This window comes from Mytilus edulis, chromosome 2, assembly GCF_963676685.1.
Source record: "Mytilus edulis chromosome 2, xbMytEdul2.2, whole genome shotgun sequence".
Classification (NCBI taxonomy): Eukaryota; Metazoa; Mollusca; class Bivalvia; order Mytilida; family Mytilidae; genus Mytilus; species Mytilus edulis.
Window position 1 is genome coordinate 81,882,242 of NC_092345.1, and position 27,623 is coordinate 81,909,864.

The 27,623-nt window shown below is 33.1% G+C and overlaps 1 protein-coding gene across 1 annotated transcript; it reads left to right on the top strand.

Moving 5' to 3' along the window:
- Nucleotides 1-6,593: 6,593 nt before the first annotated feature.
- LOC139513139 (uncharacterized) lies at nt 6,594-26,997 on the top strand. Its single transcript, XM_071301371.1, has 7 exons — nt 6,594-7,006; nt 7,853-7,894; nt 21,564-21,655; nt 22,243-22,444; nt 22,782-22,883; nt 25,072-25,213; nt 26,738-26,997. Exons 1-7 carry the CDS (start codon nt 6,730-6,732, stop codon nt 26,901-26,903), a joined length of 1,023 nt encoding a protein of 340 aa, XP_071157472.1. The 5' UTR covers nt 6,594-6,729; the 3' UTR covers nt 26,904-26,997.
- The last annotated feature ends 626 nt before the right edge of the window (nt 26,998-27,623 follow it).

Consider the following 27,623-nt stretch of genomic DNA (forward strand, 5'->3'; position numbering starts at 1 on the left):
AGTCTTATTAAGAAAAATTCACACACCTCATTAAATGGACATTTAGAAAAAGTCAGAATGCGAATATATATATTCAAACTCTTTTAGGTCATTTTTTAGTAGCAACAAACACAATAACTATGTGAATTGAATACCATAACAGCCCTTGAATTTTTACTAGATATCATTTTCGTCTCTTTGACATATTCCTCATTTCCATTCTATTTTATTACACACTATTTAAATTACAAGCATGTGTGAGTTTCTATAACTGTATAAAAATACATGCTGAAAAAAGTATTCTATAACAAATAAACAGCTACGCCATGAGCGCATGATACGCCCGTCGCCCTTTTTGAAATATTCGATAACTTCTTTATGTCATATCAGATATTTATAAAAATTAAAAGGGAGCTTCAGTCAATATATATATAAACAATACACCAAAGTTTCATGCGAACTGCTGAAAACATTTTTGAGTTATTGACCGAAAACTGGAAAATACCACCTTTATTAATGAATAAAACCCCTTAACTCAATAACATAAAATCTAAAATTAATGAAAATAGAAAGGGCGCTTACAACAATAGCTATAAACAATTCAGCAAAGTTTCATGAGAACTGCTGAAAACGTTTTTGTGTTAATGTCCGAAAACTGGAAAATCCCCCCTTTTTAATTAACAAAACCCCTTAACTCGGAAACGTAAAATCTAAAATTTATAAAAATTGAAAGGGAGCTTTACAATACAAAATTCCTTGCAAATTTGTGAAAGGATTTTTGAGATATTATCAGAAAACTGAAAAAAACCCACCATTTTTATTGAATAAAACCCCATTACTCAGAAACTTAAAATCTGAAATTTATGAAATACGTAGGGGAGCTCACGTCAATAGATATAAACAATTTCCAAACGTTTTATGCAAATTGGTTAAAGTGTGTTGGAGTAATTATTCGACATGTTGACGACAGACGGACAACAGTATTCCATGATACTTCCTGTAAACGAGCGTATAAAAATATATTGAGTAGTAAACACATTCTAGATACATAATTTTAAAAACATGTTCATAGAAAACGGAATTCATTACAAAGGATTATACCTGTAATAAAAAATACTGGATTTGTCAAGGTCCCGACTTATTTCAATATTTCATTTACTGTTATCTGTTTTTGTCCATTTTAATTCCTTGTTATCTGTTATAAGCCAAATCAATTTGCTGTTATGCTGTTATTGGGACCCCCTTGCCCCCCCCCCTGAAAACTACATTCAAACCTATGATTGCGTTGGATAAAAATCGCAATTTTTATACTTGTGCATGTAAAACAAATTTCGTTATATATATAATAACATAATAACAAAACTTTACATCAAAGTTATGATTTCAGCTTTCCATTTTTATGTAGCAACATTCTGTCAGCGTCCTCATGCAGAACATATATACACATGGAAAAAAGTATTGCAACACCAAATTGAAATTGAAATTAAAAAAAACACTCTTTATTTTTTTGTGATATAATTTGGTAAAATAGAACTAGTTAAACATTATTTAAGTATCACCTGAGTTTAATCAATAAATATCGACTCGATAAGTTTTTATCTGCACATGCAGCTTCTGTACCCGTAAACAGCAAAACAGATGTTTTTACCCTCGTTGTTTTCAACACTTTAAATAACCAAGTTTTTAAAGTTATGTAATTGACACCTTGTAATGGGTCCCTGACAACTCTTAACTGAAGCAAGATGGCAGATTATCAGCATAAGAGAAGCAGAGATGTCGCTGTAACAACTGCACGTATTGTTGGTCATCACCATTCCACTATAAGTCGTTTTGAGAATAAAAATCAGGCAATAAACGCTGTTAAAGACCTTCCGAGATAATGAAGACCCCCTATACCATTTGCTAGAGAAAATCAAGCATAATGAAGGTTGGTCAGAAGGAAACCCATTGCATACAAGACAATCCTAAAAAGAGAGTGGTGGCCATACAGGAGTCTTTTAACAAGAACTGTTCGAGATCAACTCATCGCTACTGGTTATCATGTGATAAGACCATTTCGGAGACCTTTGCTAACGAACAGACACACAGTTTTCCGTATCTAATGTAGTGCAGAGCTCGCCAAAGTTGGAAATTAGCATCGTGGAGGAAGATCCAATGTTCAAATGGAATTTGATTCATCTTCATTGGCCCGATCGTAGCCCGACTTTGAACCATATCGAGCATATATGAGACACTATTGGGCGGAAAGTGCGCGAAAGGACACCCCAGTTCAAACACATCATGAAACAAACAATGCCCTTCATCAGAAATGGTTGCTGCTACCTTAGCAACAAATTAGTCAATTTATGGCAGGAATCAGAAGACGTTAAGATGCGGTTATCCGTTTGAATGGAGGCTGCGCACAAAGTATTAATTCTTTGGCATATAACGATCAACCATGATGTGAACAGTCATCTGAAGATTAATTTTGAAATGTCTGACATTGTAAAGTTCGACTACAGTAAAAGTTGTAAAATGCATTTTTTTGTACAAAAAACACTTCATTTTGTTATTAAAATTGTGGTTATATAAATCTTTTTTTTTTCAAACATTTTTTGTTCGTTTCAATGCCAATGTTATCATAAGCTATGTTTCAATAATATTATACACATATTTTATGATATTTCATCCAAAAAAAGAGGCTGATTTTTCAAGTTTTAACAAATCAAGGTGTTGCAATACTTTTTTCCATGTGTATATGTTCCAGACCGTATGAGTATTTGGACCGTACGCGTACGGTCCGGACCGTATGCGTATACTCGTATGGTCCGACCATACGCGTACGGTCGGACCGTACGAGTATACTCATACGGTCTAGTACGAGCTGGACCATACCGGTATTTGGACCGTATGGGTATATTTTAGACAAACATTTATCAACAAACTTTTATTGAGTTTTACAAATTAACATTTAATAATTTATTACAATAAGATAAATAAAGTGAACTAGTGAACATTAAATTGAATTGAATAGTTCTGAAATTAATTGTCTATCAACATCCTGTTTTGGCACTCTCGGCCCGGGTGACACTTGCTGCCACAAGGAACGTCTGATTTCTTACATTTGCATGTCTTTGTCAGGCATGTTCCTTTACATTTGCATCTTTTACTTGCAAGAGAAAAACTTGCTTGTTTTGCGGCCGCATGCAAGGAAATTCCGTTTGTACTCCAATGTTCAGTTTCTATTTTCCTTGTCAAAAGTTCAATATCACCCATATCATAACACGAGTGCAATATACCAAATTCGCATGATAGCTTGTACAAACTCGCATCTTTTCCGATGATATCATCAACCCTACATAATAATCTGGGAAGATCTCCCGATGCTCTATCAACAACTGGTATTCGCACAGTGACAAAGCTACCTTTTTCAATTTTTGCATTAGTTTTTGACACTTTTTTATTATATTTTCTCATTGTATTTTCGACAGATTTCTTATAATATTTGTCAAGTATCTTTCGTATTCTGTCGTGAGAAGTCATTTGTTCATCGTCCATTGCTATGGTACAGTTGTTGTCCTCAGGAGGGTCGGTTATAATGTCATTCAGAATAATAAAATCATCAACTGCCATGATTTCGTCCTGTGTCGGTCTGTAGTCTGTACCATCGTATTTCTCTGTAGATATTTCTGACGTTTCAGTTCGTCGTCGTTTTCGGGCAGGTTGAACAGTTTCTATCTGTAAATCGGTTTCAGCATCCGGCTGTGAGTCGGTCTCAGCATCTGTCTGTGAGTCGGTCTCAGCTTCAGTCTGTGAGTCAGTCTCCTTAACATATTGTCGGAATCTCGCTGAATCCCCTTTCCCATTTATCAAAACACTTCTAATTCTCTCAGTTTTCTCACAAGTAAACAGCTGGTTTGACGGTTTTTCCAGTAAAGTTCCTAAATATTCTAAAAACTTTTCTTCCCACATTTTGTTTACTTCTAAATAATCTAATAACTTCAATTCAGTGAGCAATATTCAATTTCGTGTACATGTATTTCTGACATAAAATATATTACATGGGATTAACGGATTAAATTAACGCGACTTTTTTGAATAATTAAAATATTATGTTTTTATTCCAATTACTATTTAAGATTTTATATTAATTCGAGATTTCAGTTATGTTGACCTGTAATATACATTCGTATCTTAGGAACTTGATCTACTTCTTAAAATCAGTTAGACCGTACGCGTACGGTCCAAATACTCATACGGTCTGGAACATATATATCTCTCAGTTAAAATATATTAGAGAGCTTGCATAAAAAATTTCCTAACATGATTTCCTTGATAAAGGGTTACTGCTCCAAGCGATGAAGTTGAAATTATCCCTACGTAAATGTTGCGGACTCCACCACGAGTTGGTTAACAGTTATGGAATATCTGATATATGTTTAACAGATGACGACCGATATATGTTCGAATTGTCATTTAAAACCACAATCCTGTTCTCTTTCCATAAATGTGATCTATCGAATTAGACTTATCACCTGGTTTGTATTTGCACTACCAACATGATGGGAGCCACTAGTGCAGCAGGATCTACTTACCATTCGGAGCACATGAGATCATTGTGTACTGGTTTTTTGTCGAGTCTGCAACTTTTGTCACAGATGGCTTGACACAGGGATAGTGATCCGTCGGCGTCGGCGACGTTAACTTACTTCTTAAAAGGTAGAAGACCCGAATGTTTCATACTTTGTATATAATGTAGATGCCTTATGTTACGAAGTTTCCGTCTGTCACATGTCCATTTCCCTTGACCTTATTTTCATTGACTACTTGAAAAAATAGTTAAGATTTTTTGTAATGTTAATTTTAAATAGAAAAACTATATTTGGTATGTGCGTACCTTGCAAGGTCCTCCTACCCGTCAGACCGCCGGTTTTCACTTGACCTCAACCTCATTTCATGAAACAATGAACAAGGTTAAGCTTTGGTGGTCAGGTCCATATCTCGGATACTATAAGCAATAGGTCTACTATATTTGGTGTATGGAAGTAGTGTAAGGTGTACATTTCCATCTGGCAGGTGTCATCTAATCTTGACCTCATTTTTATGGGTCAGTGGTTATAGTAAAGTTATATTGTGTTTTGGTCTATTTTTCTTATACTGTATGCAATAGGTCTACTTTAGTTTAAACATATTTTATTTGTTAAAGTACAAATTGGATAAGACACAAGTCAAACAGACTTATGAAGTCTTCTCCATTTAACATTTATAGCAATATAATACAAAAATATATGTATGAGCATGCATGTATAGAATGGTATATCTATTTAGTAAATATATATATAAATATGGATCAAAAGACGGAAAATTGATGAAAAAGAAAACAATAATAATACAGAAAAAAAAAAATAAAAAAAAAATATATAAATAAATAAATCATTATTTAGAAAACAGAAACACAAAAAAAAATATAAAAAAAATAACAACAAAAAAACAAATAATAATAAAAAACAAAAAAAAACAAAAAAAAAAACGAAAAAATAAAGAGGACAAAAAAGGGGAGAAGAAATTTTACTTAGATAATGAGGTCTACTTTATTTGGTGTATAAAATGATTGTGAGGTGTACAGTACCAACTGGCAGGTTTCATCTGACATTGACCCCATTGTCATGGTTCAGTGGTCAAAGTTAGTTTTTGAGGGTTTTTTTTCTCTCTTTCTTATGCTATATGCAATAGGTAGACTATATTTGGTATATTGATATATAATTTATGACGTCAGTCTCGCATGTTTTCATGATTTAACCTTGACCTCATTTTCACGGTTCATTGCTCAGTGTTTAGTTTTTGGTCTGTTTTCTTAATTAAGTAATAGGTCAACTATGTTTATTGTATGGGAGGATTGTAAGCTGTACATGTCTGTCTGGCATGGTTCATTTGGCCTTGACCTAAACTGGCTTAAAAATCCGGTGGACTTCCCACGGCACCCATTTGTAGATACATATTTGAATTCATTCAACAAATTAATTTATGACCTGCATGTACGTGTCGATTAAAACACGGCCATGTACCAAATGGTCAATATTAATCATCCGTGTAATTTGCTCTATGGGATGTTTGCAAAGTTTCCACGGAGGCAATTTCTTGGCATGATATTGTCACATCTTCCGCATCAAAAGAGAGCTGAACGCCTTCTTATTTTAGAAAATTGGGAATTGAATAGTTAGTCATCAAAATATATAAATGCGAGTTATATAGTTAGCAAAATGTCAAAGTTCTGAATTTAATCCATTTCCTTATTAAGATGACAAAACTCTCCATATAAGAAAACTACTTTTGTCCATCATAATTTTTGAAAGTTCACAATCATTGTATATATAAGTGCTATTAATAATGTTCGGTCACAATTTTCATTTGGTCAGATATATGAATAGAAATGTGTACGTTTGTATACACAGCTTGAAGGAGATTTATACCAGTAAGCTAATACTTCCGACGATATAAGTTACTTTATATGACTCCTTATCGTGACCACAGACACTCCCACGGACGAAAGATTTAAATATGTATACTGCTTTCATAGCAATTTATTTATATTGGATGATTTTTTTGTTTTCTTTTATATACTGTGACAGAGTTGAGAATAACGAAAACAAAATTACCATACTTGCCAAAGAGCTTCGATCTCTTCGCAGAAATGTTAAGTCCAAAATAAGCAATCTACAAGAGGATATTGGAACACAAAATAATTACAAACAACATTACAGATACTATGAAATGAAAAAGTTGTTTAAAAAAGTTAATGATTTGAAATATTTAACTTTAACACTCAAATTGGATGTAAGACAATTATTTTATGAAGGTTTATCTTTGGAAACTAAAATGAAATATTTTGTGACCGGTAAAACGAAAACACTTTCAAATGAAATATCGGAGCTACGTGAGTCGTTACACAACATTTACAACAGGACAAATATATCAGAGTCTTGGGATTTACAGCCAGATGTATTACCAACTAACAGGACAGTAATTAAAGCATCGGAAAATACTACAGGCAAGTACAAGACAATGCAATGAATGCAAGCGCTGTTTCTTTGCTTTTTGTGTGTTTATGTTACAGAGCATGCACTGATTTTGTGCCATGGATCGATACCTCGTATCCTTTGTTTTTCTCACACATTCATTTCCCTTTCATCAAAAAGAAAAAGAATCTACATTGATGGCTAATTTGGAACCAGTGTAATGTCAATATATCGTGACAGAAAATGTTTGACCGGCTCACCACATTATGTATGTTCCTCAGTCAATAGTCTGTCATTCTATGGTTGTCATTGGTTTATGTCTGTCGTATTATTTTTTTTGTAAATTTAATTACTATACCTTATATAGTTGAATTGTTTAACAATTTTTATATCGGGGCGTTTTATACCCAACTATACTGTATGTTTTTGTCATTGTTGAAGGCCGTAGGATGGCCTTCAATTGTGTAAATAAAAAGAGAATGTGGTATACATATCTGGTTGGCAATCATACCACGTCTTTTATTTTATGTAAGTAAGTCAGTAAATTTTGCATAGATAGTTGTTTCAAGCGTTCTTTAATGTGCAGTAAATTTGGATCCTCCTCTGAATAATATATATAATGATCTAAAAGTTTGAAAAAACTAAGTCACAAAATTGAGATTTGAATTCATATAATATTATGAAATGGAACAACCATACTTTTTTATTTCCGAATTTCAAAATACAGGATAATTATTATTAAATAAGAAGATTTTTTTTTAAATAAATTAATGTTAGATATCAATATCGTACTGTATGAATTTATATGACTATCTTTGAACCATTTTATATTTGATCAAAATAAATTACTAGTTAAAAGTTCTATTATTCTTCTTCAGATGATATCAAATCTACACATGTGTCACCGCTTACTACAAAAGGTATGAACTTGTAAATCCATTTTAAGTTAGACCATAGGTATGAATTAGGCTCTTATTAATGTCTATTTGAAAACTGATCAGGTACTAGTACTTGATGGCTTCCGGATACTGTTCTATTTTCATTGACAGCTTGCTGGGTTTATATCGGACGCATGTAATTTATAGATTTTAATGTTCATTTCCTAGCACTGGATATCAATCACTGTTGGTAGACTGTTAGTCTCAGAGGGAGTCTAAACAGACTGCAAAGTTGACCTAAGATCAATTTGGCTATTTTTTGTCATATATTAATTATGCATACATTCCCGGATTTCTAGTGTTTAAGTATGCGTTTCCTGATGAAAGTAAACTCAAAATAGAGTTTCGAACGTTGATTTGGACTCATAAAATTAAAAAATTTACCACGACTGAAGGGGGTAGTGACATTTACATATCTCCTTATTTGTATATTATTTAAAAGGTGTTACAAGAAGAATCAAAGAAAGGTTACATGATCTTTTGGCCTTTGTTCCGCTTATATAATATGTCCTCTCACCGAATAATAAATTTAGGGACTGTTGATAGTATGACCCGACAATTGTTCGTTCAAAGTTCATATTTAGGATTTTGTATATTTTTATAATATTAGATTTTTATTATTATTCCGAGTCCTCGTTGCGTTTTAATAATTTATTAGTTTATTGTATTTTACGCTATTCAAAAGTTACTTGTATTTTACACTTAACTATAATCCTTTCATTTAGATTAATTATCAAAGATTTATATCCGTCTTTAAGATAAAAGGTTTTATAATAAAGAATATAGATAATTTGACACTAAGTGATAAATGCCGAAAGCCATTCTTGACAAACTTATACGAAGCATGTTTTTAATCCGTAATCCCCGCTTTCGGCAAAACGCGAATTGATATTATTTAATAAAAAGATATTTGATTGGTTCATTTTCTGTATGTCAATCAGTCTTTTGAATTGTATTTTATATTTGTTTTTATGTTGTTATTCAGTTATGTTTTGATATTTGAAATATATGGATGTGAAATAAATATGTTAACTTTCCAGCGACTTGGACTTTATCTCAACTACCGCTAGTTTCCCCCAGAAACTAATTAATATGACAGGGGTGACCAACAACCTGGTCATATGTGGTGGATTAATACCCGTGATCTCAGAAGTGTACCTCAAAAGCCAAGCGAGTGACAAAATGTACTTTTAATTTTAACAATATTTCGTTATAAGTGCTATTGACAAAATTTTTGCGAGGAAATGAAACGACGAAAGAAGAGAAAAATGTGTTTTCCGTTTCCATTGGACATATTCCTATCACAACTATGATGAACTTTTAAGATAAATATAGATCTGTACAACTGATTTCATAATGGATCCTACTAAATTATTAGCTAAATTCAAAGGTGACTTTACCGAAAACCCAAGTCGTTGGTGGAAATTATTTGAGAACTTCGTTTCGTTATATTACGATGAATCTAAATTTTGTAATGCATTTCCACTATTTCTAGAAGAAAACGCACAAATATGGTTTAATGGATTACCGGAAGATTTAACAAACACTCGTGAAAATTTAAAATGCGAATTTCTGAAGAAGTATCAAATTTCATACGGACAGAACTTTCAAAAACTTTCGGACTTTATAGATTTAAAACAACAAGAAACAGAATCTGTTGCAGAATTTATTAACCGAGTTAACGCTTTGTCTGAAGACCAAGATGTGGGACAACAATTCAAATTGACGAAACTGCAGTATAGATGTAAACCAGAACTTGTAAGACTAATGTCCCTAGGTAAATGGCCGGAAACAGTCGAAGAGGCAGAAGTGCGCTTGCGGTCAGTAGAAGCAAACTCTAACTATTTAGAAAAATGTGAGAAGAAAGAAACCGAAGACAAAATTATGTCAGAACTGAAACCTAAAATAGATATGATGTTTCAACAAATCAGTGCTGTTCACAGCAATACAATAAAACAACTTACAACCAGCCCTACAATGGTGGAACCTCTCCTTTATTCGGATGCTGATCGCAAGGCCCAAGTTGAACAACGTACAAGAACGCCAAGACGACAACGCAGACGTAACCCATGCCACAGATGCGGTGAGTGTGACCATATACCATCTCAATGTCGCTTTATTAGAATAAAATGTAATAAATGCAAATCCATAGGCCACAAAGCAAAAATGTGTAGATCAAAACAAAAACATTTTTCGGCGCAACCAACAAAATTTATTTCGGCAACAGGTTTTAATAACACAAAAGCATCAAATTTAATTAAAATTCGGGTTGCAAATCATTTTGGTATGGCTATGGTTGATTCTGGAGCTACTATTAGCGCAATTTCGGCAGATTTTTATTATGCAAATTTACATAAGAAGGTTACACTTAAAAAGGCATCTCTTCTTGCAACAGGAGCAAGTGGAGCATCTTTAAGAGGAATAGGAACAATTGATGTCCCTATAGAAATAGGTCGTTTAACCATGCAACAAACCTTTCATATTTTTGAAAATTTCGCACATTCAATTATTCTTGGTTTAGATTTCCTAGATCAACAAAAAGCTAGGCTTAATTTTGATGACAAAACCCTTGTTCTACAGTCTGGTATTACTGAAGTTCCCCTTACTAATGGTGATAATAATGACAATAGTATATGCTTTATTTCTTTAGTTAACGATGAAGTAATTCCCAGTAGGTCAGAAGTCATTATCCCCGTTCAAACTGTTGACAAAAGTATAAAATCTAAAACAGGTATTATTGAACCGAACCCAGCATTGGTTGGTAAACATAATATTGTAGGTGCCACATGTCTTGTACAAATAAGAAACAATAAAACATTTTTACAAGTTCTTAATCCTACAAATGCCAAAGTACGGTTATCAAAACACACAAAAATAGGCAAGTTCAGTGAAATTATAGAGAACTCGATTTCAAGTGAAATCACCGATGACACAATAGAAATAAATTCAATAGATAAGGGTACACAAAATAAATATAATGAAGCAAAGTACATCGAAATAGCTAAAAGTTTAAATTTCAATTTTTCTGACTCTGATTTAACAACAGAACAAAAACAAAAACTAATGGTAATGTTAGGTACAAATAGGGACGTTTTTGCTATGAATTTATCCGAACTTGGTTGTACAGATCTCCATCCCCATCGTATTGAAACAGGCGACGCACAACCTGTAAGACAACGGTTCTACAGGCAATCACCAGCCGTTAAAGGAGAAGCCAGTAAACATGTAGAAGAGATGTTAAAATACGATATCATAGAACCGTCACAAAGTGAATGGGCCAGTCCTATTTGTTTAGTCCAAAAGAAGAGTCCAAAGTCAGCATCGTCAACAAATAACCCGCCCCAGTATAGGTTTTGCGTTGATTTTCGTCTCCTGAATACTTTGACGACTAAAAAAGTGCACCCGATTGTTCAAATGGACGATATTGTTGATATGTTAGGCGAGGCGAAGGCGAAATTCTATAGTACCGTCGATATGTTCAATGGATTCCATCAAATAAAGTTAGATCCAGAGACTAAACATAAAACCGCATTCACATGTCACGAAGGAGTATTTGAATTTAACCGACTACCATTCGGCCTTTCTAACAGTCCACACACTTTTCAATTAGTCATGTCCGAAGCTTTACGTGGTATAAACTGGAAAAGTGCACTAGTCTACATGGATGATGTACTCGTTTTTTCAAGAACATTTGAAGACCATCTGCAACACCTTACGACTCTATTCCAAAAGCTACGGGAAACCAATCTAAAACTTAAACCTACAAAATGTACTTTCGCTGCAAAAGAAGTAAAGTTTTTAGGCCACGTTTTATCAAAAGATGGAATTGCTGTTGACACAACCAAAACAGATGCAGTAAAAACGTTTCCAGTTCCCCAAAATACAACAGATGTCAGAGCATTTTTAGGACTTGCAAATTACTACAGGAAGTTTGTTAAAGGTTTTTCTGAAATTGCTAACCCGTTACACAGACAGCTTGTGAAAGGAGCTAAATTTATTTGGGACAAGAGCTGCCAACAGTCATTCGAAGAGATTAAGAAACTTTTAATCTCATCTCCAATACTCGCGTTTCCAGACTTTTCAAAAGATTTTATACTCTACACGGACGCTTCACAGATCGCTATTGGTTACATTCTTGGACAAAAAGATCACAAAGGCAGAGAACAAGTCATTGCTTATGGTGGACGATCATTACGAGGAGCTGAAAAGAACTATTGTATCAGGGATCTTGAATATTTAGCGTTGGTTGAAGGAGTTAAACAATATCATGTTTATTTGGCTAGCCGAAAATTCAGAATATATACAGATCATGAAGCACTTATACACATCCAGAAGCTCACGAAGGAGAAAATCACAGGCCGACTTGCAAGATGGGCTATGTTTCTACAGAGCTATGACTATGAAATAATTTACAAAAAGGGAACGGCTAATGGTAACGCTGATGCGTTAAGTAGAAGACCATACGATACCGAAATAGCGACGATTACAACAGCTACAGCCGAATCGTCAACACAAACAGAAGCCTCTTTCATCGAGTTAGACCCATATGCGTCCATTTGCGAAATAACCACAAGTCCAAAAGAAAAAGTCGTAAACGATCAACGGACAGATGAAAATTTCAAAGATGTCATTAAATATATATTGGATAAAGAACTACCCGACAAGACCAGACAAGCGAGAAAAACTGTTATTGAATCCCAAGATTATATCATAGACGATGACGTATTATATCATTTATACTACCCGAAAGGAAAAGGTCACAGAGCGGATAGAATAGTCAAACGGTTAGCAGTACCCTTAACTCTACGAGACGATATCCTGAAGTCATACCATGATAGTTTACTTGGTGGACACGGTGGCATTGAAAGAACTTATCATACCATAAGATATAAGTACTATTGGCCTGGTATGTACAGTGACATTCAACAATACGTACAGACGTGTATACAGTGTCAAAGAGCTAAGCCGGATGCGCACAAACGCCCGACACCTTTACAGCCACTTCCAATACTAGACGTTTTCAGACGGGTTCATATGGACATTTTAGGACCATTTAGAAAGAGTCCGGATGGATATTCACATGTCTTACTTATCGTAGACTCGTTCTCGAAATATGTAGAAATCTTTCCTATGAAGAATACAGGTGCAAAAGACGTAGCCAACATTTTTTACAACCAATGGATATGCCGTTATTCCGCGCCAGATGCAATTCTTACAGATAAAGGACAAAATTTCATGTCTAATATATTAAAAGAGGTTTGTAATATATTTGAGATCAAAAAGATGAGAACCAGTAGCTACAGACCTCAAACAAATAGTACTTGCGAGAGGAACAATAAAACAATAGCCGAGAAACTGCGTACATATATAGCAGCAAACCAATTAGATTGGCCGGATAAATTGTCCAGTATTGCTCATGCAATGAACACAAGCGTATGTACAGAATCTACACGGTATACCCCGTATTACATGGTGTTTAGTAGAGAATGCAGAACGCCGATTGATACAGTTTTGACAGCACCCACAAATGTTGGACCAGACGCAAAACTGTTCATCGATGGACTACATAGCAGTGTCTTATTAGCCAGAGAGATAGCTAAAGAAAATTCACTTGAAGCACAGCAGAAATACAAGGCGCAGCATGATAAAAATGCGAGAGAGGCAACTTTTAAAATTAGAGATAAAGTTTGGATGGATACAAAGACTACGCCAGTTGGATACTCAAGAAAACTTTGTAACAAATGGCAAGGTCCATATTACATAACTGAGGTAACCGGAAAGAATACATACAAACTACGGCGCTGTTCAGACGATGTACCAATCAAAGGACCCGTTAACGCAAACAGGTTAAAACAACATCACGATCCACAAGATAGGCCTACAAACAATGTAGATGTTCCAACTGAAGACGAAATGTCAGACGATGAAGATGAAGAGGGAAATGCCCAAGATGCCGACGAAAATGTTCAAACCGATACACAGCCAGAGAGCCAGGTACAACGAAATACCGATGATATCCGAACTAACGATGATCCAGATCTGTACCAAGTAGAACGGATAGTTGACGCAAAACGTATAAATAAAAAAATGCATTACAGAATAAAATGGTTAGGGTTTAGTCACAAAGACAATACATGGGAACCGGAAGAAAATATTCCCCAAGAATTAAGACATGATTATAAAGTTCGCAAGGATCAGACTAAACGTATAAAAGCACGTAAAACAAAGAGATAAAAATGCCCCCCCCCCCCCCCCCACCTCATTCTTCTGTAGAATTATACATTACAATTACACATCATTTTTCAAGTTAAATAGCAAAAGTTAACTTACATACTGTACAATGTACAATGTTTTTTTTTACATCTTAATTTGATAGATAGTAACATAATCAAGTACTTTATATACAAAAAAATAAAAAAAAATAAAGTCATATTATTTTTTTACCTCAAACGGGAATGTTTCTAATATAACAACATTTAAATTTATATTGGGTTGTCATAGTATGTTTGTCGTAAATTTGGACCTAGTGTTTTTTTACACAAGTTAATGGTCGTATAATCAAACAAACATCAGTGACAGTTCATACATCAAGTAACTGCAATTTTTACAAAATTGGTGTTATTTTCATGTTTTAACAATGGTATAACGGGTACAGACGTACCAAACTTTTTGGCATTTCTTTCGACCCCTTTCGATCATGATTTGGACTAGTCACCCAATTCGTGTTCAAAGGAGTTTCAATATAGGAGTGACTATCCTATGCTGAAACGATCAAACCTTGGAAAATATTTTATTTGCTTTTTGCATTCAAAGAAATCATTGTTAAACTTTTATTTTATTCAAAACGTGAAATGTTTTTTTTTTTCAAACAACACCACGACACAAGTTCATTCGCATATATTAGAGTATAGAAAAGAACTTCTTTATTCAGACAAAATAGCGTATTAAATTTTCATCAGAACCTGTTTAGTTTTAAAACACACAGCATGTTTACAATCAGAAAGATTTTTACACTTGAGTTTTATACTTATTTCGTTCTTATGTTCTATTTTCTAATATTCTCAATTTGAAGTTCAACAGTTTGACCCCCCCCCCCCCTTTATTTCTTACCAGCATTTTGTATCCGTAGCCAAGTTGTCATAATATTTGTAAATAAGTATGTTTAGATTTTATTTACTTGCAAAATTATATTTTTAAATTTACAATCAGTATTGCGATGTTTCATACAATGCCTTTTCAAGTACCGAAATGATCTACACTTTGCGTTTTTGTTTATAATAGTTATCAGGTATAAGCGACATTTTGATAAATGGTTACATTCACATAGATGTATTGACTGTATTAGTACAAAGATGTGTACATAAATATTCGTATAGTGCTACAGAAATAGTTCGGACAAATGTTCCTGAAACTTAAAACAGGTAGAAACAAAGTTCAGATTGAAGAGAATCTCCGTGATATTTTTAGTGTTTATTTCAGGCCGAAATAGAGTTGGTGATGAAAACAGATTTATTTGACAGAACAATGACTTTATGCAATGACAATGCTTATATATATATATATTTACTGATTTATTTTATATTCCCATATAGATTCAAGTATCGAATTTCTATAAGAGAGACACAGTGTTCATATGTTATTTGCATGGTGGCAAATATTACAAACTGTTCGTTTTATACATATTGATTCGTGATTTATTCGTGTTGGTATTTAACACACTTAGATTTAATTACAGGTCCTTTAAAGATATTTTGAGAGAGAAAATTTTAGACGACAAATGTTCGTAATAGCGCGCTTGTAAATAATGTAAATAAAATTTTCTCTTTTTGATTTTTCCACTATGCATCTTGAAATAGTATTCGTTCATAATTTACACATGCTGATACGGGAGTATCAGATAGGGACCGACGGGGTAATATGACCCGACAATTGTTCGTTCAAAGTTCATATTTAGGATTTTGTATATTTTTATAATATTAGATTTTTATTATTATTCCGAGTCCTCGTTGCGTTTTAATAATTTATTAGTTTATTGTATTTTACGCTATTCAAAAGTTACTTGTATTTTACACTTAACTATAATCCTTTCATTTAGATTAATTATCAAAGATTTATATCCGTCTTTAAGATAAAAGGTTTTATAATAAAGAATATAGATAATTTGACACTAAGTGATAAATGCCGAAAGCCATTCTTGACAAACTTATACGAAGCATGTTTTTAATCCGTAATCCCCGCTTTCGGCAAAACCCGAATTGATATTATTTAATAAAAAGATATTTGATTGGTTCATTTTCTGTATGTCAATCAGTCTTTTGAATTGTATTTTATATTTGTTTTTATGTTGTTATTCAGTTATGTTTTGATATTTGAAATATATGGATGTGAAATAAATATGTTAACTTTCCAGCGACTTGGACTTTATCTCAACTACCGCTAGTTTCCCCCAGAAACTAATTAATATGACAGGGGTGACCAACAACCTGGTCATAATAGCATATTTATCCTATTGACTCGAAATATATTATACCGCGAATACAGGCAGGATGATATTTTCTAGTATTTAGAAATAGATAAGAGGGTTGGTTGAGAATAAAACGTTATGACCTCGAGGTTATGACAAAACATATCATTCAATTTTACAATTGTACACTTTCCATTCCTATGTAAAACATTCCAGAATCACGTGTGTATACAAATTAAAAGATACTGCGGTGGATGTCTTTTTCTAAATTGCTTTTCCTTATATTTAGAGTTTCTGCTTACAAAACAAGATTGAATCAATGGTAATGTATGTTATTGTTGAAGTTTTATTGACACCATCATATGTCATTGGTTCACCATAATTTAACATCCGTGTCACAGATAATCATTACTATCTTCCATTTGCCATTGATTCAATCATTTCCACAGTGTGGGAACGGAACTGTACGGTGTTTTAATATTTTGGTCATTCGGGAGACTGCCAAGCGGTGCTCCAACATTCGAAAAACAACAAGTTGAGAAATGTAAGTTTTGATTAACGCAAACGTTACAATATTAAGTTTCTGTTTAAAGATTTGGTATTGAAAACATTCTACACATATATATAGACCAATCAAATGCTATAAGCGACATATACAGCCAGACGTTTTCTATAAAAACGGTTGAGCTCCGAGTAAATCGCTCAAAAGTCTTCATCAACAGCGAATAAAATTTCAAAAAAAAATCAAAAGGATATTCATAATTACACCATTTTTTACAATTAAGTCTTTGGTGATATATAGAATGAAATTCAAAACAGTGTGGCTGTGGCCATTGATTGACACATTAAATTCATCCATTGACTGGGACAATTTACATGAACGTTTGTCTGTATCGACCACTGTTCACGACGTACCTACGATAGACCTTTAAACTGTGGGGTCACCAAAGGTTTCTTAATGCCTTTAATTATAAAATAGTTCAAAAAATTAATCAGGATTAACCTTTATGTTTTGATTTATATAATTGAAATAAATCAAAACATCGTGTTATTTCTGACTAGTTTTTGGAATTACTTTATTAAGGTGTTGAGAACCTTTGGTGACCCCATAGTTTAAGTGTCTTTAAAAAGTACATAGTGAGCAGTGGTCGTTACATACAAACGTTACAAAACATACACCTAAATTGTCCCAGTCAATGGATAAATTTAATGTGTCAATCAATGGCCACAGCCACACTGTTTTGAATTTCATTCTAGTCTAATCATTCTGAAAGTTCTGTAACGATTGTTTCAGTAGAAAATTAAATAAATCAATTTTCTTGATGTTGGTTAATATTATTGACTGTACAATCGCTTGCTTGCCAGCTGTATACTCGCTCGGAGCCTTTCTGTACAATCACTCGGGCAAAATAATAAAATAGATTGCATATTTATTTCATTGTTTTCTATTTCTTCACTTAATATTGATGCATTAAATATATAAATACGAGTGAACATAAATTTTGTTATTGTTTTCCAATTAAGTTTCAATCAAGTACACCATTCTAATGCACACGTAGTTTTTCTATACCAGAGACACATCAATCGAAAATCAAGATATACAAGACAAAAATGTACAGCACACATTTTAATAAATCTCGATTAAAAATAGTAAGCTCGTCACACAAAATTCAGTCAATAAAATAATTATTTCAAATATTCCACTATTTTCTATATAAACAAATTATAAATTTACTTTCAAGTTTTGGGAATTGATTTCAACTTTGGTCACAATTAAAAAATGCGAAGATGTCCTCTATTTTTTGTGACAGCTTATATACTTAACCTATAAATATTACGGCCTGATTATGCACGAACTATAATTGTCACTGGACAATAATTAAGCACCAATCAATCAAATAATATTTATTTAAATACACATATCATACTACTATAAATGGAATACAATTTAGCGTTCAATCTTTAATTTTTCACTAGGATACACATCATGGACGGAAACCAAATTTTCAAATGTATATATTGCCAACTAACCACACGAGATTTCGGAGAGATTATAGACCATAACATAATTAAACATGGTGATGTTTTGTGAAACAAGTAACACAAGTAGTGAGAAATGCATTTTATTTATACTATTTGGCCTCTGGAACCACAATAAGCACGTTTTTACTGGTATGAGCAGAAATTCTAAGAAATAGTTGCTGAAAATTACTGACATGTTGACAATGTTCACTGTTTGTATTCGTTTTTTCGTAGAAATTAATAAAAAAAGAATAACTCAATGAACCTTCATTTTATAAAGCTCAACACAAACCTGAAAGAAAAAGATCCATAACGGACCGATTTTTGCGGTTTATAGCAACCAAACACAATATTTTCATAATTCGAGATTAACACAATTCTAAAGTTTTTTCTATTAAATTTTAGCTGATTTTTTTTCAAAACGATGATAGCTTAATTGCTTTATTCAACCACAAAGATCAACCCCAAAATACACAACTGCCATTTTAACGTGTATCGGAAACTCACAGGTTTCATTTAAGACCTTGGTGAAATCTGTTGATAGTCAAATGGCAAAGAACTTCAGTTTGAATCCAAATTTTACGCAAAAAAGTGCTTAGGACCCGAATTCGGGTCATAGGAACGGTAAAGAGTTAAAAACGTTAAACGCTGGAGATGTGAATTTTGGCACTGTAGATGTCAATAAAGTGTTGTAGAGCAAAGTCCAGAGGTGTAATGTCCTGCACTGAAAACAGTCCAGTGCTGAAGATATCAACACGATCGCTTCAGATCTAAAGTTTAATGGTGTAGATATATAAACAGTACAACGGTGGAAATGTGAAGTTTGCCGCTGTCAATGTCAATGCAAGCGCTGTATATTTAAAGCACAATACTATATATATATATATTGGTGTCACAATATCACAGTAGCATGGGTTCGAATCCCGGCGAGGGAAGAACCAAAAATTTGCGAAAACAAATTTACAGATCTAACATTGTTGGGTTGATGTTTAGACGAGTTGTATATACATTATGTACACAGCCATGTATATATATCTAGCGCTTAACCCTAATACATTTTATATACTAATCTAAAGTGCTGAAAAGGAGAAAGAGACATACTCGCGTTTTAAACTTTTAAAAAAAACTAAGTTTTTCAATTTTATTTGATTTCGATCCTAATAATTATGAGATGCATTTATGATATTTATCTCATACAAAAAAAGGTTGTGGTTTTGAAGTCAAGTGTTATAAATCTTAAAGTAGCCCTTTTCACAAAAAATCTTAAGTGTAGAATTAATCTTACGACAAAAATGTTTAGTTGAATTGTTAAGGAATATTTTAGACTTACATGTAAGATGCATGTAACACTTAAGATTTTTATTGAAAAGAGTTCGTACAGATTCAAAGATTTAAAGTCCAGCGCGGAAGATCTAAAGTCCACATCTTAGCATTTCAGCTCAAGCGCTCTGGATGTAACAAATCCAGTGGTCGACTTAATATCTACACAGCGCACGACTTTGTATCTCAATTGTTTGATTTTAAATCTTTAGCAGTAGATGGATTTGAAATCTGGACTTAAAATTAACGGTTCTGGATTTTTTTTTTATCTCCAGCGCTTGATTTCGAAAACCACTCTCAGTAGGAAGCAATCTCAAAATTATTGGGATTGAAATTAAATACCATGTTTAAAGTTAATAAGGAAGGGGTATTGTTTGTCTTCATAACCATGGGTTGTCTGTTTACTTTTTATTGATAAATTTTGGAAAAAGTCTATGTATCTTATGATATGAAAAATGGAACTCCAAATTGATTGGTGCTTTTACATGCTTTGTATCATCATAAAATCGTTTTAAAAAAAGAATTAACAATGCCATAGCAAGTCGACCAAACCGCGCTATACATTGCAGGATTGAAACACGAAGTTTTAACAATTAAGTTCATTTTATGTTTTCTCCATTAATAAACAAACATCCAAAATGTATCTTGTGTTTATATTTGTCAGCTAGTTTGTTAAAAATAATATAGATTTTACGTGTGTGTCAGTGTACAATTCTGTAAATGTAAATGATAAGAACGTCTCGATTACTACTTACTGTGGAGTCAATTCAATAATTTATAGGAACACGACAGCTGATGATATTAATATAAATATATAAAGAAGTTTATCAGGTCAATGTATATATTTATAAATATCCCATTGGCTATAAAACATAATCTGAGTTTTTATTTAAAGATATTTGATTTGTAAATTTCTTTTTTCTATATACAATTGTACTAAAATCGAGGTTTCTCATGAATACTGTAGCCAAAATCATTACTCTGCTCCCAAGCGACATTACAGAACTGCTCCAAGTGATAATACAGTCGAAAGTTGTTTACCGACAAGCGACCGTACAGTGAAAAATATTTAGTGACTTCTGTTTTCAAAGATTTAGAACTATTTTCTAGTGTAAACATGATGAAGTTGAATATGATGAAAAAATATATAATAATTCTTATTACACAACTTAAAATTTTGTTAAAAAAACCTTTTAAAGTCAGATTTTCAGCTGAATGATGGCAATCATTTGCATAATTTGGGTCGGAGCTCTTACTTTTATTCCATTTCCCCCCTGTTTTCTTGCCTCTAGAATATTTTCTGACCCCTGGAATGTTTGAATATTATTGACAGATGCAATACTTTTTTCATATACATTAAAAGTGAGCCCAGAGATGGTAATTATATAAAACACTTATCTTCTCCATAGCTGAAAATGCTCTCGAATGTCGGAACCCCGCTTGACAGTCTCCCGAATGACCAAAACATTAAAACACCGTACAGTTCCGTTCCCACACTGTGATTTCTTCTAGTTTCGTTTATGACATCATCGAATGCGACTTTATTATTGCTTTTTATTTTGAATTAATTGTTAGTGTACTACCGTGATGTATTGTGTTGGTCTTGGTGTTGTCGGTATTTCTTCGACCCATGGTTTTGTGTTGACTCCTTAGTATATTCTTCCTCCTTTATAAGAAAACGAGCTTAATATGTAAGTTTTAAAAATTAATGCTACTATACGGAACTGCGAACCACAGATGTAAAGATTAGTAATTAATATTTACATATATATTTCAGAATTGCTGTTCGTATCTGAAAAAGGTCCACTTTTAAAATATGTGTAACGTAACTTTCCTGTATTTTAGCTCCATTGCAGACCTTGGATGTATCTCTAGAACTGGACAAAAAGCTCACTGTTTCTTGTTACCGTACTAACAAAAAGGGCGATGAATTTAAGGTGAGTCGAATGGGAACACGGGTATTCTATGTTTTATTTCATACGCATATTTACTTTTATATATTTGATGTCAATACAAATAGAGAAAGATTAATGCACCGTACAGCTTAATTTCTTCAAAATTATTCGAAATGTAGCATTCAAACTCAAAAAAAGCCATATGAATCCTGCAAAAAATCATCAAATAAAAAACAATAATTACGTGTAATCCTATTTTCACCCATTTACTGTAACATATATATATCATATATGAATATATTTGCATGAATTGTCTTACGGAGTCAGTGGTGTACAAAAGGCTGCATGCAACATGACATTACTTGCGATCAAACAAAAGAGTAACGTTACAGCGGTGTTACTATGCAGTAGGCCCATAACTCGCAACAATTGTCCTATACCATAATGATGCTTTAGTATGGCCAATTAACTACTGTGTGTAACATATGACAATCTCCATAAGTATTAAAAGCCTCGAGCAAGCTGTCTAATAGTTGTGGACGAGTTTCAAAAAGTATAACAGACAGATTGACAGACACTATAACTTTTGCTCTCGTCTTGGTTATAATATCTCATAACTTACATTGCAGACTGAGTTAAATCCATTTTCACACTGGTATCACAATGGAAATCGGATAGCTTCAAAAGACAGACACTATGCAGCAGAATATTCTAGAGATAAAAATGTTGTGACATTAACTATTAGCAAGCTTAAATACAAAGATACTGGAGTGTTAGAATGCAAAGACAATTTGTCTGAAGTGTTTCTGCACATAAACTTGAAAGTAAAAGGTATTTGTATAACTATAATTATTCTCATTTCGCTTTTTTATTAGATTTTAGAAATGTTCGTACATGAGTGTCTCATAAGTCTACATAAGGCTGGATATTTGGTCATTTTATTTTGTGTTGTTAATATATATATGTCTGATCAAATATGTGACACTGTAATAAAATAAATCATTATTATTATTATTATTGAACATTTTTGTAGTCAATTGACTATCAACACGAATTCTATCATATTACGAATAATATTTACCTTTCTTTTCAAATGGACACCCATGTTAAAAATATATTTATAAAAACATCAAACGCATTACAGCATGACAGCTTTTATATGTTTTAGAACCATGTAAAGACTTTAAATGTGATGGTAGATGTGTCGACTGGTCCCGTATTTGTGACAAAAATAAAGACTGTCCACGTGGGCAGGACGAAATTTTCTGTGGTAAGTTGTGATTTAAGTGTTAAAACAAATTAAAATGCTTTTTTTCTACGTGCTGACAATTCTGGAAGAATTATGAAATAGACACACTTGGATGTTTGTCATGTTATAAATCTGAAAATTAAACAGATGCTTTATCTGAGCAATGGTTAAGTATGAGTTCTGAATGATAGAAGTTGAATATTTCATCTCTTTTATGGAAGTTTTTTTTTAAGAAGAAAGGCGTGTTTCTTGAAAGACATTCATCTTGCAAAAATGTATATTTTTTAACGTTTATTTCAAAGATTATTAATAGTTGATTCATTACAAAGAAGAATATGCATATGTCATTTGCTTTTGCTTGTAGAAGTGTAATAATTTCCGCTGGACATTTCGCTTTCGCTAATTAATAGATTCTAAAACTTTTCAGAAGTTTTCTTAAAACATATTTTCTTTAGCGGTTAAAATGAACCATAGAGTTAATTTAAAGAAAAAAAGCTTATCCTAGAAAACAATTGGCAATTGTAATGACGTATTAATATAGTCTGGGGTTGAAATGTTTTGGTGTTTTTTTTAGAAATCGATGACTTTCAAATCTCATTAAACAATTGCAGAAGCTTTTGTATGACTAAGACGTAACGTATGAAGCTTGAAAATATAAATTTTTCAATGATTTATTGATAGATGGATTATACTTTGTTTAGACATCAATACTTTGTAGAACCTTCAGAAAACTTTATGAAACTCGGAAAGAAACTCTTTTACCAAAAATAGCATCTAAAGACAAGATGAAAGACGACACATGGTTCTTGGAATCCGTTCGATTATTTTAAAATGTTGTTGTCCGTATAACCACTTCAAGTCTTTGAGTTGAACCAGTTTAAACCTATGTTCCTCTACTTTTATTTACGTAAACTTTGACACAGCAATACGGGATAAACAAGCACTTGCTTTGATGGTTTTCAAGATTTTGAAATGCTCTGACTGTAGTTCATCGTTTGAGTTTACACCTAGTTTTCGTTTTTTTACACTTTCTTCTAAATTATTTCGGAGCATTATTTCGGAGCTAGTTGTGTTCATCCTTCCGTCAGAAAACCATCCATGATTTTTGTGTTGAAAATAAGGCAAAACTGAATGGAATTACGCCTGTATGTAATAGTTATCCCACGAGGACGCGGTTTGCCAGTGTAAGATCACCCCGATGGCCGGAGTGGGATAACTATTTTACATCCCAGCTGTTTTAGACTAGACGAAAAACCATTTACAATTCATAAAATCTAGTTTAGAACGCTACACAACCATTATAATATAATTTATATATTACTATATAAATTTACCGACTCGCACCACTTTTGAAAAAGTGTAAAATCAAACTGAACAATCACTGACAACTCCGTATAATTAATTTTAAGTTTTATAGTGAATTTGACATTCCCGCCAAAATGTTACAAAACAAAGGAAAGCATACATAACAAAGAAACTCAAACTGGGGTGATCTGGTAGGGGTGATCCGGATCACCCCTGGCCGGATCACCCCCTGTTAGAACAAAGGAGCTGGGATGTAAATAATTATAAAGCATATACCATTATGAAATATGAAAATATATGTTCACCTTTTGTTTGTTTCAAAATGAGCATGTGGGAAATAAAACAATTCAAGGAAATCATTGAACTTTAATGTTTGGACCTTAAATGGAAACACGTATCCCCAATAGGAAAAGACAATAAAACTGTATTTACGCACAATGATTGTAATTCTTGAACATCACGTTTGGACCAAATAGCCTCTTGTTTATCAACAGAGTTTTCCGTTTTGAATTCTCCTCGGTGTTTGGTATTTTTGGTATTTTTACTTTTTTACAAGCTTACAGTCAATGGGAAGAAATATCTGCTACCCAGATTCATAAGTATAACTTCTAGACTACCATTCCTTGCTCCGAGTGTTGTGAACTGTTAAAGCATCAAGGACAACTTTTTTTTTACCAGGCATGGTTCGATCCCACAGCAGCTCTCACTCGAAGTATGCATAATACTAATACAAAGAGAGGACAGAGGCGGTTCAAAGCTTTTCCGAGTAAGGTCGTCGTATTTTTATCAAAACTGTAAAAACACTATTGTTGTTGTTCTTGTTTGTTGCTGTTTGGGTTTACCAATATAACTTTGTAGCTACACACGTATTTTTTTTGCTAATATCAAACTTTTATTATTGCAGATTTAATTGCAGACGTGACAGATGGAGCCACGTCAGGACGAGGCACTGTTGTAGTTCTACTGAATAGAATGAAAGGTTGGGTTTGTTATGATGGATGGGACAAGTCTGGCGCAGATGTTCTCTGTCGCTCTTTAGGATATAGGTTTGTATATATGCATGGTTGGACCAGTCTTGTATAGATTTTCTCCGTCTCTCTTTATGGTATAGGTTTGTATACATGGTAGGACCATTCTGGTATATATGTTCCCCGTCGCTCATTATGATATAGGTTTGTACGGAGATCCGAGTCGGGTACTGGTGTATCCTGTTGCTCTAACGAATATATGATTGTACTGATGTATGGGACCAGTCTAGTACCGGTTCTCCTCTTGTCATTCTTTATAAGATAGTGTTGTTATTGTGATGATGAATATAAGCCAGTCCGGAAGAGATGTTCTCTGTTGTTCATTAGGATATTGGTTTATGATGGACGAGATAAGTCAGATATTCCTTGTTAGTTTTATGATATAGGTTTGGTATGATTGATTGGGCCAGTCAGGTACAGAACCCTGTCGATTCTAACAGACATAGCCTTGTTATGCTAATTTTAACTAATCTGTAAGAGTGGTTTTCTGTCGTTATCTATGAGATAGTTTTGTTATAATGGAAGGGCCAGTCTTGTAGAGATGGTTTCAGTCTTTCATTGAAAAATATGTTTATAATGGATGAGACAAGACAGATACAGATGTTATTCGTTGTTCGTTGAATATTTGGGAAGCCGTCATTCTTTCAGAAACAGGTCTGTAATGATGGATGAGACGAAAGGTATATGTCGTTCTTTGTGGTATAGGTTTGTGACTATGGATTAGTCTAGAATGATAGATATTTTTCTCTGTCGTTCTCAAGAATATGTTTGTTATGATGGATGGGAAAGGTTGGTAGATATGTTCTGTTTTCATTGTGATATAGATTTTTTAAAATCCCTGACAGGATGTATGGTCTGAATGCCAGACATGCTGATCAGTTTTAATTATCTTTTACAAGAAAAAAAGTGTCCAATAAGAATGAAAATTACAGCTTTTATTGAAGTCATAATGTGTTATTTCAGAGATAAAAGTTTCCATTAAAATTGTTTAAACGGATTAAAGTAAGAAGAAAGTACAAATTGTAGATAATTACAGTTAGATAAAACGAACCTTTCTAGCATCGAATCAACTATTTTTAATTTGCAGATTTTCAATCAGTATAGTGTTTTTACCGTAACTAACGTGTTTCTATGGTGTTTCTATGTACATGGTTGAAACGAAAACCAGTTAATCATTTATTAACCTTCATATCGGTCAACTTTATTCACTGACATTTAAACCTTACGGCTGTTGCTACAGAAATAGCAGATTTTTGTTTGTTTGTCATTCTCTAATGACTAGATGAGAATCTGTTACAAAGAATAAAAAAATAAATGGCAAGTATTTGTCTGCACGACTTTTGAGAGGTATCAGAGGTATCTACATCACTAAGATCCATTAAGTGGTTTGTCCTATTGTGTGAGTTGATTGGTAAATGATTGGAAAGCGAAAAAAAATGGTACGATTGTATCATAGCACAAGTCAAATAATGGAATAAGGTGAACACATTTGCAATAAACAGTAATTATAGTTGATAAAGATAACTATTCATTCTTTTGTAGTAGAGGAATGGTAGGGAATCCAAGAATTCATTTTGAAGACCGAGGCTTTCTAGTATCTAATATAGAATGTATAGGCAATGAACAATCACTGGCGGAATGTAACAGAAATATAACCAGAGTTGGATCTTGCCAAGCAATAGCAACCGCCACATGCATGAACAAGTAATAACTTCAAAGTCATCATGATATAATCAATAACAGTTTCTCAACTTTATGATGAATTGTTGAAAAATCAAAGTAAAAATGTACAAACGAATAAATGTTTACTTATTTTTTAGTCTGTTGCATCTCAATAGATAAAAATTTAAAAGAGGGGCGAAATTATAGATACCAGAGGGACAGTCAAACTCGTAGATGGAAAAAGACAAACAGAAAATTAATAATACACATGACACAACATAGAAAACTAAACACTAAGCAACACGAATCCCACCAAAAACTGGGGATGATCTCAGGAGCTCCGGAAGGGCAACAGATCCTGCTCCACATGTGATACCCACGACGGGTTGCGCTATATAATATGTCGAAGTCAATGTTTGTGTGAATGAGGAGACAAGGATCATTATTGCAATATTTATTTGTTTCTTGTATTTATTTTGTTGAGTTGCTGCTTTATTGACGTACCCACTTTTTTATTCATAATTTGATAATCAATTTGAATCACTGCAATTATTTTTCAAAAAGGAACTAGATACTATTGCTTCAATTTGTTTCGCTAGTATAATGAAAGAAAATGATTAAAAGTTGTAAATATTGGATCTGATCGAATTTTGTTCATATTGCACATGCACAAAATTGAAGAATAATTATTATTCACTTCAGTAAAACGTTTTAACAAAATCACCTTGTTGTCCATTTCAAAACTATATATGACGAGAAAACTATT

Coding starts and splice junctions, on each gene's coding strand:
- LOC139513139 (XM_071301371.1), top strand. CDS start 6,730: ATGAAAAAGTTGTTTAAAAAAGTTAATGATTTGAAATATTTAACTTTA. Junction 7,007..7,852: donor AGCATCGGAAAATACTACAG/GCAAGTACAAGA, acceptor ATTCTTCTTCAG/ATGATATCAAATCTACACAT. Junction 21,656..22,242: donor AAAAGGGCGATGAATTTAAG/GTGAGTCGAATG, acceptor CTTACATTGCAG/ACTGAGTTAAATCCATTTTC.